Below are 11,368 nucleotides of genomic sequence, written 5' to 3'. Positions count from 1 at the left end.
CAGCAAATGCTGGCTGCCATCGTGTTTGAGTGCACCAGGCAAGGGGGCACCAGCCCCTCTCTCTCTGCTGACCCGGCTTCCTTCCTCCCCCAGGATCCCAAGTGATGGTGGTTTACGCAGAGGCGGAGCTGAGCCCTGTGAGACTGATTAGCACGGCGGAGCTGGGAGCGGCACCTGCTGGCTGGCGGGAGTGAACACAGGATCTCAGCATCTCAACCTGAGAGGAAGCATGTCTAAGAAAGGCCGGAGCAAGGGCGAGAAGCCTGAGATGGAGATGGACGCGGTGCAGATGGCCAACGAGGAGCTGCGGGCCAAGTTGACCAGCATTCAGATCGAGTTCCAGCAGGAAAAGAGCAAGGTGGGAGGGACAAGGGCCTCCTGGCTCAAGTGAGGGGTGGGCTGTGAATTCCAGGTGGACCAATTGCCCCTGAGGTGAGTGTGAAGGGTGTGTCCCAGGGCTGGGGTGGGGTTGGGCACTCCACATCTCTGAGCCTCAGCTTGCCTCTCTTTAAAATGGGTATAACATCAGTGGTGGTACAGAGACCACCTGGATGCGAATCCTGTCCGCCACCCCCTCCCCGACCTTCCCCGACATTTGGCTCTGATCTCGGACAAGTTACTTCACTCTCCATACCATAATTTCCCTCACCTGCAAGATGGGATCATAACAGTACCACCTGATGGGCCAGTGGGCAGGAGTAAGGATGTAAATACGTATATCAATACATAAAGCAGCGGTCCCCAACCTTTCTGGCACCAGGGACCGGTTTCGTGGAAGACAGTTTTTGCATGGACAGGGTCGGGGTGGGGGATGGTACAGGTGGTAACGCGAGCGGTGGGGAGCCACGGGGAGCGACAGGTGAAGCTTCGCTCGCTCGCCCGCCGCTCACCTCCTGCTGTGCGGCCTGGTTCCTAACAGGCTGCGGACCAGTACCGGTCCACGGCCTGGGGGTTGGGGACCCCTGACATAAAGGGCTTGATTTGGAGCCTGGCTCTGTGATGGGAGCTGTTTTGCTCTCGTAAGGCAGGTGTGAGGTTTGGAGCCAGTCAGTACGTTGCCCCGTTGGGTGCCAATAAAAGTGTTGGCGTGATGGGGGCGTGACGGGCCGCCAGTCACAGTGGGAGGAGCCCAGGCTTTCTAATCATGCAGACCTGGCTTCAGACCTCACCTTGACCCCTGACTGGCTTCACGATCTTAGACAAGTGACATAAAGTCTCTGAACCTCCGTTTTCTCACGTGTAACATGGCATCATGATAACCACCCAGTTTAAGGTTGTCTTAAAGATCTTAGGTAATGTAAGCAAGAAAAGCCCATCCGGTGCCTGGGTGCTGCCCCAGTCCTCTTTGTTGGTGTGGTTCTGACCTGGGTGGCTTGAGGGCAAAAGCAGGCGGGGTGGAGGTGCTCCGCTAGCAGGGTGGAGCCGCCATTCGCCATTCGTGTGAGAAGAGAAGGAGGATGGTGTTTGGGCTTGCTCCTGGGGGGCCCGACTGAGGGGCTGGCCTTATACCCCAAGCCGTGAAGGTACCCTCCGGCCCTGCCCACAGCACCTGAGGGAGGGTAGGGACTGCTTGGGGGATGGCAGCAGGTGTCTGGTTGAGAGCTGGGACTCTGGCAGCAGCTGCTGGGCTGAGCGGGGTCCAGCTCCTGGGTGGGGAGGGGGCTGGGGCTTGGTCCTTGGCCCTGACCCCAGCTCAAGACCGCTACATGGAGAGCAGAGGCAGAGTCCCCGACCTGGGGCGATGAAGACTGGGCTCCTGGAGCCTGGGGACACACGTGCTGCCTCCCATCCCCAGACACTCAGAGTTCCAGGGCCAGAGCAGCCAAGGTCTTTCAGCACAGTTGCTGGTGGTGCCAGCCTGTCCACATCCTGTCCAGCTCAGGGAGGATTTGCCTGCCAGGATCCCCTGGGTTTTCAGCTGCACCGCTGGGCCTGGAGGGGCTGACCAGGCAGTAGCAGCAGCTGTGGTTATGGGGAAAGCCGCACAGCCAACGTCATTCGGCCAGGTCTCCGGCCCACCTCCACCACCTAACTCGCCTTGAGGCCTTGGGGCAAGCCAGGCCTCAGTTTCCCTATCTGTTAAATGGGGACATCTGATGTGTCTGCTTCCCCGGGTTGTTTAGGGAATGAAGGAGAGAGTCATATCAGGGGCCTGGGCACTGCCTGTCACATGTAGTTACTCAGCGGCTGGCAGACGCTTACGCGTCTGCTACGCAGGCCACACCAGGTAGTGACCACACCCTCACAGTGACCTGTGAGGTCAGATGTGGCTTTCCCCACTTTATAGGTGGGCAAACTGAGGGTTGGAGAGGAGAGGTGGCTGGGCTGCCGTAACAAAGTACCACAGACCGGGGTAGGGGTTCAGCAACAGAGGTTTATTTCCTCACGGTCCTGGAGGCTGGGAGTCTGAGACCAAGGTGTGGGCAGGGTTGGTTTTTCCTGAGGCCTCTCTCCTTGGCTTGTAGACGGCCGCCCTCTCCCTGTGTCCTCACACGCTCTTCTCTGTGTGCGTCTGTGTCCTAATCTCTTCTTGTCAGGGCACCTGTTGCATTGAATCAGGACCCACCCCCATGACCTCATTTAACTTAGTAACCTCTTTTAAGCCTGTCTCCAAGTACAGTCACATTCTGAGGGTCTGGGGGTTAGGAGGGCCACTCAGGAATTTGGGGGGACACAGTTCAGCCCATCACAGCAGGTCACACAGGTGTGGGCACTGGCTTGGAAACGTGCCCTGGCTGCCCGTTTGCTCAGTCCAGCCACCCCGTGGCCCTGCCGGGGGGCTTATCCAGGCCGCCACCGGGAGAGTTTCTGTTCTCAGAGAATTCAGCAATGTGCTTACTGGCTGGTATGAGAAACCTAAGTATAAACTTTGTGATTGCATTTAACTGCTGTTTCTATATGATCTCATGATAACTGTTGCTGAGGTTGCATTTACGGTGTTGTTACTTTAGCAGAGGAGTCCCCATTGAACACCGCAGGGCGAGGGCATGTGGGGAACGTACCTGTCGGTTCATCCACACATTCATCGAGCCCCCGGCCCCCCGCCCCATGCCTGCGCTCTGGGCCCGGGCTGGGCATTTGGAAGTGACTCAGAAACGGCCCGCCCTCAGGCAGGCTGGGTGCTCACTCAGGGAGCTAGCCGGATGACAGTACTTGGCATGTTGCACCAGAGATTTTTGGAAGCCGTGCCATGGTCAGAGTGGCCCGAGAAAGCTTTGCAGAGGTGGTCTGGAGCTGGCTCTGAAGGATTTTGCCGGCTGGCACCAAAGGGAGCAGGGCTCACACCGTCCCAAGCGTCCGGCATCACCTGGGAGCATCCTCAGCACCAATCAGGGTGCCGAGGCCACTGGGGCAGAGTCCCTGACTTGTTGAGGCCCATGGCCTGGAGCGGGTGGGGGCAGAGAGGGCAGTGGTCAGCACATGGGCCCCAGCCAGGCCATGGAGGTTCCGGCTGCTGCCCACCTCTCACCAGCTGGTGATTCATTCGTTCTTGCAGTGAGCAGCCCGCCCTGGTCTGGCTCTATACTGGGCCAGGGACTAGTCCAGCTACAGCGGCGAATCGGGCTTCATGTTGCCCTCCAGGGGCTGCCGGCTGCAGTGGGTAGGCCGGGAGAGTTGGAATTTGGGTGTGATTTGTGTGGTGGTGGAGCGAATAATGCAGGGCTCCGGGAGCCCGGGGGAGGCCCTGACCCAGTCGGGGAAGCCTTCCGGGTCTCCTGGAGAATGGCGGGAAGGTGAAGGCACGGGCACCAGGCAGAGTGACCAGCTAGCCTAGGAGCCAGGACCCGCCCGGGGAAAGGCCAGTGCCCCAGAACCGCGGCCACCCTCATGCCCCAGGGAGTGGACGCTGTCATTCATTATTTACAAAACTGCCAGGCCCATCATCCTTTCGTTCTTTCCTTTGCTCAGTCCGTGGCTAGTTATTGAGCACCTACTGTGTGCCATGCTCTGTCCCAGAAGCTGGGCTGCCCTGGAGATCCTCTCCTGGAGCTAGTATCTAATGGGGGAGGTAGGGAACGAAGGCCAGGGGATTAACATGTAATATTTATTCCATAGTGAAAAGTGCCAAGAAAGTAAAGCAGGAGAAGCAGGTGGAGAGTTGTGGGGCTGCAGTGGGGGTGGCTCCTTTGGGAGGTGGTCAGCAAAGGGGTGCTGCAGGGGGTGGGAGGGCAGGTCCTGCAGAGGCCTGGCCGGGAACATTCCAGGCAGAAGGGCCGGCTTGGGGAAAGGCCGCAGGCGGGAAGGTGCCTGCGTGTCTGAGGTGCAGCAGCCAGGGACGTGGCTTGAGCTGGGTGGTCAGGGAGGAGGACCGGAGAGCCATCAGCCGGGGTCAGTTTTGTGGGCCGGGGAGGACTTGGGCTTGTATGCTGGACGCCACAGAGCCCTCGAGGGTTTTTTTTGTTTTCTTTCGTATTTTTACATGTATCAGTTCAGTCACTTATATCGCTATGAACACTTATTTTACACTTTGGCTTATAATCCAATACTACTTTCTTTTGTTGCTCAAACTGTTCTAGCTTTGGCCACGGGGATCTCTTTCAGTTGACCCCTGTGTTCCTTTGCACCCCATCATTGTGGCATTTATTTATTAATTTATCCTTGGGTACACCCTTGCTTTCCAGCCCTGTAAGGTGCTCCAGGTTCATCTTGTGTATTCCCTGCCCCAGTCCTAGAGCCACTCATTTCTCCAAGGAGCCCTGGTCCCACTTATTAGAGAATGGCATGAGAAACCAGGATCTGGGCACTGGGTGTGCTCACCGCTGCTGGCGTGTCATTGCTTCTAGGCTTAGCTGACAGAGCAAGGAAGTGTATGCGTATATACTAGCCGTGTATGTATACATCTCTAAAATATTTCTAAATGTAACATCTCTATGTATATAAAGTTACACATGAGTTCTTACTGGTGTCCCCAGTCTATTCCACTACCGCCTGGACCCTCTGGCCTCCTCCCCTTTGCTCATCTGTCCTCCCTCCAGCGGGGAGGGCCTGACCCCACCACCCATTTACTTAGTTATTCAGCACTCTAGTGGTTTCCCAACGGTTTAACCTGCACCCCGTGGATTCAGAGGGCCGTGGAGGGAAACCTTCTACCGTGTGCGTTCAGAGGCCTGTGCGGGCCGCTGGGAAGGACTAAAGGGCGAGTGTGCGGGGGCAGAGGCAGGGCGATGGGTGAGAAGGTGACTGCCACGGTCTGGCAGAGGGCTGCCGCCGCTGGCTTGGACCAGGGTGGTCGCAGGGAACGGGGAGAAGTGGTCTAGGCCTGGAAGTGGCGACCCGGCGCTGACAGGGGGGCTGAGAGGCGGGGGAAAGGAGTCAAGTGGAGGCTGACTTCACCGTGCCCACTGGGGCGCTGGCGGCGCTGGCTCAGGGTTCTCCAGGCCAGCCCCTCCCACCTAGATGCCTGCCCTTCCTTGGTCACTTTGCTCTTGCCACATTTAGAGCCCAGCTGCTGAGGCAAGGCTGGTAAGGGCCCCTCTCTCCTGCTGCACCTCTGGACTTGGGGGCGGGGCACAGCTTGGGGGCATCTGGCGGCGAGTCAGGTGGCACATGACTTTCGTAGACCTGCTCCGCTCAATGGAGTAAGGAGGGGGTGCTCTGTGCCCACCAGGAGCCACCCCCGCCTCACTGCGCCACACCTGGGTCATGGCGCCGGGGCTCGGCCCTCAGCTTTTCTAGGCAGAGCTGGGACCCAGCAGGGCCTTCTCCTGCAGCCCATCCACCGTTAGCCTCCCCGCCCTACACACGGGGGTCACCTGGCCCATGTCAGCTGGCCCCCTCTGCCCCGCCCAGGGGCAGGCCCGGCCTCCCCCAGGCTGCCCTGCACACATCTCTGCTCACGCTGGCCACGCTCCTCCTTCCTTTACTACCTGGGACCAAACTTCCCTTTATCCGCTCATCCGCTTTCAGCTTTCCTCCTCCCAACGGTGTTTAAGGGGCAGCTGTCGATGGCCTTGTTTCACAGGGAAGGATCAGGAGGCTCTGGGAGGTTTGTATAGTCAGGGTTCTTCAGAGAGAAAAAGAGCCAGTAGGAGAGGGAGAGGGAGAGGGATTTGGTCTTTTTCAAGAAGGTGGCTCATGTGGTCATGGAGGCTGACAAATCTGAAATCTGCGGGGCGTAGGCTGGAAATTCGAGGGAGCATTGATCTCACAGTAATGAGGCACGATTCCTTCCTCATTGGGGGATCTCAGTCTTTTCTCTGAAAGCCTTCAACTGACTTGGTGAGGCCCACCCACATTGTAGAGGGTCATCTGCTTTACTCCAGGTCTACTGATTTAAACGTTAATCACATCCTTAAAAATTCCTTCACAGCAACATCTAGACTGGTGTTTGGCCGAATGACCTGGTACCACAGCCCTGCCCAGTTGACACGTAACATTAACCATCTCGAGGTTAAGTAATTTGCAGAGGGAAACGCATGCGTCAGTGTAGATTCGGATTCCGACAAGATCCCATCCCTTTGACTTCAAATCACCGTCAGCATCCCAGAAAGTTAGAACAGTGTTGCCTCCTTAGAAGGAGAATGCCAGAAGCATTTAGTTCCTCCCTGGGGAGATCATGTTAAATATTTAAAGTTCTGGCTTCCTGGCACTCAGTCCCTTAGGAAGAGGCCAATTCTAGCTCTTGGGTGAGATGAGCCCTCTGACAGGTCCGGTCCTTGTTTTATTTCTGTGATTATGCGTGTTTGTTTTTGTTTTTTTGCGTTACGTGAGCCTCTGACCGTTGTGGCCTCTCCCGTTGCGGAGCACAGGCTCCGGACGCGCAGGCCCAGCGGCCATGGCTCACGGGCCCAGCCGCTCCGCGGCATGTGGGATCTTCCCGGACCGGGGCACGAACCCGTGTCCCCTGCATTGGCAGGCGGACTCTCAACCACTGCGCCACCAGGGAAGCCCTATGCGTGTTTGATGTGAGGAGACATTGATCTTGTATCTTTGCCTGGCCGGGTTTATTTGCTCCTTTCCCTGCTGTTATGAGTAAGGATTTATCAACCCGGGTGACATCGTAAAACTCCTCACGTATAATTAATTTCAGCATGTTGGTGTTCTATAGACTGTGGTCTGGGGGAAATGTTGCCACCTTGGAAGCAGCTCATCCATGAGAGACACATTTGTTTCTGTTCTTCGGAGATTGCTGTAATTTAGCAAACGAATGGGTTCCTGTAGAATGTGTGTAATTGTGGGATATTTGAAAGAAAAAGATCGAATAAAGCCTTCTGGAGTGTTTGAAGAAGACACTCCCTTGGCATATTTTACAAATAATGTTTTGTTTGCTGAATAGACGAATACCTTCTGGTGGGGTTAGCAGCGTGGCACCTGCAGAGCACTGGCCCTGGGGCCGGGCGCCTGGGGGTGAAGCCTGGCTCTGCCCCTTGGCAGCCCCTCATCCCAGGCAGGTCACCAGCGGCGCATCTCTGATGCTCGGCTGCCTTGTGGCAAAGCAGTTACCTCCTTCCTGGCGCTGTGAGAGCTTCATGTGGGGGGGAGGGGCACAGAAGACCCCAGCCCGGGCAGGAGAGCCACTCAGCAGTGAGGGCACCTCCACCCCTGCCCCTCTCTACACCCACCTGCTCGGCCTCCTCTAACTCCAGAGTTCAGGGCATGGGCACTGGAAATGTGTTTCTGGTTTACAATCTCTTCTGCTCTGATGAGACAGATGATTTCTGCGGGGCATATTTTGTGACTGATAAACTGTCCTTCCTCGTAAGTCTCCAAATTGGAAGGGGTGTCAAAGCCATACTCTCCTCTCCAACACCCTCCGATGTTTTTCCACGGCTGGGAACATCTCAACAAAACAGTAGGGAAGACTCTGGGTGGGACAGATGGAGGTGGCGGGAGGGGGAATTGGAGTGTGGGGCCCGGGGGAGGGTCTCAGGGGCCTGGCGCACACGAAGGGACACGGGGAGGTGGCGGCGGGCCTGGCCGGCTCCCCCAGCCCTGGCCCTGACTGACTCTCCCGCCCCGGCTGCAGGTGGGCAAGCTGCGTGAGCGGCTGCAGGAGGCCAAGCTGGAGCGCGAGCAAGAGCAGCGACGACACACGGCCTACATCTCGGAGCTCCGGGCCAAGCTGCACGAGGAGAAGACCAAGGAGCTGCAGGCGCTGCGCGAGGTGCTCATCCGCCAGCACGAGCAGGAGGCAGCGCGCACCGCCAAAATCAAGGAGGGCGAGCTGCAGCGGCTGCACGCCACGCTGAACGTGCTGCGCGACGGTGCGGCTGACAAGGTCAAGACGGCGCTGCTGGCCGAGGCGCGCGAAGAGGCGCGCAGGGCCTTCGACGGCGAGCGCCTGCGGCTGCAGCAGGAGATCCTGGAGCTCAAGGCGGCACGCAAGCAGGCGGAGGAGGCGCTCAGCAATTGCATGCAGGCCGACAAGGCCAAGGCGGCCGACCTGCGCGCTGCCTACCAGGCGCACCAGGACGAGGTGCACCGCATCAAGCGCGAGTGCGAGCGCGACATCCGCCGGCTGGTAAGTGCGCTGCCCTCTCGCCACCACCGGCTCGAGTGCGTACCTGACCTTCCGCACACGCAGCCCATCCTCCCTGCGCACACGCAGCCCATCCTCCCTGCGCACACGCACCCCGCTCTTACGCACGAGCACCTTGTCCTCCCTGCACACGTGCAAGCCCTCCTTCCACACACAACGCAGCTCATCCTTCCATGATGCGTGCGCCGTGTCCTCTCCACAAGCAAGTGCCCCGGTCCTCCCTCACGGAGCAGTAAATGCCGAGGTTTGGGGACCCATTGTGCTCCAGGCATGGTTCTAGACCCTGGGGCTCCAACAAAGCCCCTGCCATCCTGGGCGTGGAATGGAAGCTGCGGCAGGTCTCTCGTGCCTGTGGACGACACCTAAGAAATGTGAGAACTGCAGGCAGAAGGACCAGGCGTCCTTTCTGGGGCTGGGCCAGCCGTCCGTCCCTAGACTGGCCACCAGTCAGTGACAGAGCATCCGTGGACAGCTTAGCAAGCCAGCACCAAGAATGGCAGAAGAGATGCACTGATTTTAAACGTCTAATGTATAGAAAATCTAAGCACACACCGATACTAAGTTCTCAGAAGAATTCCCCAGCCCCTTTCCCTTTGTGTGTGTAGGGGCGGTGTTACCACATAATAGGAAGAGAAGGCTTTGGAGAAAGTCTCTTCCGGGCGTGAATCCGGACTCCCTCACCTGTTAGCTGTGTGAGCCCAATCAAGTTGCTTACGATCTCTAAGCCCCTGGTGCCTCACCTGCAAAAGGAGGGATAATCACGTATCCGTTACAGCATTATGAGAATTAAGTTAACTGAAGCATCTATCAGCAGCTTATAGTTTGTGTAATAGGAGACATGTAAAATATGTTCCCCTGTTACAGGAAGTCTATATTTAAGGTAAATATAATGGGGAAAAAACAAGTATTTGCACAAGAGACGGACTGAGCTTAATTTAAAACGAACCAAGGACTTGGTGTCTGTTTGCATTTCAGTGCCAAACAGAAACATCCCCAGCTCGGGTAGTCTCAGCGTGTGGGGGCCACTTAGGAGAATAGAGTGAAAAGAATAAATGTCCATTTCTCCAGTTCTCCACGCATTTGATAAATGTCCCCCGTCAGACAGGCCTCTTGGCAACGTGTTCAGAAAGTGGCCTGCGTTTTGTTTCTTTGTCAGCTGGATTGGATTCGAAATGCAAGAAAGGCTTCCAGGCTTCCACTTACACATTTAACATGCCTCTTAAGAAACAGTCAAGAAGAAAAGGCAATTATGGTCAACGTGGGGCTATGGGACACATTCTTTAGACCAGTTAGGATTAGGTCTGAGAAGACTCCCCCCAGTACACAGGGACTTAAAATCTGGAAGTTATTTCTCTTTCATATACAAAGTCTGTAAAGTGCTCCACAGAGTAGTGTAGGCCACAGGGCCTCTTACCTTTCCCCTCAGAAGGGGCTCTGGGATGTGGCCATGGTCCTCATGGCCCCTCATGCCATGGAGTGCCAGCCATCACATCTGCATCCCAGGTTGGCAATAGGAGGGCAGATGAAGGAGGGTATGGTCTTCATTTAAAAGCACTTTTCTTTCTGGAGGTTCTATATACCTCCACTTCCATCTCTTTGGCTGGAAGTTACTTGCTCAGCCTCACCCAGCTGCAAGAGGAGCTGGGAAAGGCATGGCAGCTCCTAATAAATCCTGGTATGGCACTCTGTTCATTTCCTAGGGCTGCTGTAACAAACTCCATGGCTTAAAACAACAGGAATTTATTCTCTCACAGTTCTGGAGTCTAGAAGTCTGAAAACAAGGTGTCAGCAGGGCTGTGCCCCTCTGAAGGCTCCAGGGAAGAATCTTTTGTTTGCCTCCTCCAGGCTTGGGTGGTTGCCGGGAATCCTTGGCGTTCCTCGGCTTGCAGCTGCATCACTCCAGCCTCTGCCTCCACATGGCCTTCTCTTCCCCACGTGGCTGTGTCTTGTCGTCTTCTTATAAGGACACCAGTTACTGGATCTAGGGCCCACCCCAATCTGTTATGATGTCATCTTAGTTACATCTGTAAAGACCCTATCTCTGATAGGATCACATTCTGATTTTCCTAATAGACATGAAATTTGAGGGGGACACCATTCACCCAACTACAGGTACCAAGGAGGAGACGAGAATGGATCTTGGGATAGCAGCTTCTTTTTCATTCTTTGATGCTGCAAACTTTGCACATGGAATGGAACTAGCAGAATTATTCACAAATTGGTGGGTTTGTTGGGAGCTGGCTAAACTGAGGTTTTCACTGAGACGAGTGTCCTGATGGATGTGACTGCTGAGAAATGATTAGATTCTGTGCCTCTGGGACTGAGAGAGGCCATAGTGAGGGCTTGGCAGGGGCTGACCTGAGTCTGAATCATGGATCTGCTTCTGACTAGTGTGTGGGCACATTCACCTCTCAGGGCCTCAAGCTTATCTGTAAGATGGAGTAAATAATGTCTACTTTGAGGGTCTTTTGAAGACTGAGAGAGAGAGTGTCTCTTAAGTGCAAATGTAGTCCCGAGCTCACACTAGCATGTAAGTAAAATGTGATAGCTATCATCCAGACTGTTGTTCTTTCCCTAACTGTACGTCAACTAGAATCTTATGGTTGCAAGTGACAGAAATTCCACCTCAGACTAGCTTAAACCATGAGTCTGTCGGCTCTCATGACTGAAGTAGCAGGACTAGCCTCAGGCATAGCTCCAGTGGCACTAATGATGTCACCCCGGACCCAGGTTTCTCAGGCTCTGCTGTGTCCCCTGATGCATCATTCTCAGGCTCTGAGCTCTCAATGTGCTGGTGAGATGCCACCACTGTGCCAGACCCCACATCCTCACAGGAAACAGCCCAGTTGATTTACAATGTTGTGTTAGTTTCTGCTGTACAACAAAGTG

The 11,368-nt window shown here is 55.7% G+C and overlaps 1 protein-coding gene across 2 annotated transcripts in view; it reads left to right on the top strand.

Annotated features, from left to right (window-relative positions):
- Positions 1-229: 229 nt before the first annotated feature.
- JAKMIP1 (janus kinase and microtubule interacting protein 1) overlaps positions 230-11,368 on the top strand; it is a 71,381-nt gene continuing 60,242 nt past the window's right edge. Inside the window, exons 1-2 of one of the 2 annotated variants that reach the window (XM_007114828.2) lie at positions 230-358; positions 7,967-8,461. In XM_007114828.2, the coding sequence (XP_007114890.1) occupies positions 230-358; positions 7,967-8,461 (624 nt within the window). The remainder of the gene's footprint in view (positions 359-7,966; positions 8,462-11,368) is intronic. The other variant, XM_024119397.1, reaches the window with a different exon arrangement.

Source organism: Physeter macrocephalus, chromosome 7 (assembly GCF_002837175.3).
Source record: "Physeter macrocephalus isolate SW-GA chromosome 7, ASM283717v5, whole genome shotgun sequence".
NCBI classification, from domain to species: domain Eukaryota; kingdom Metazoa; phylum Chordata; class Mammalia; order Artiodactyla; family Physeteridae; genus Physeter; species Physeter macrocephalus.
This window is presented reverse-complemented; position numbering and strand designations above follow the sequence as displayed.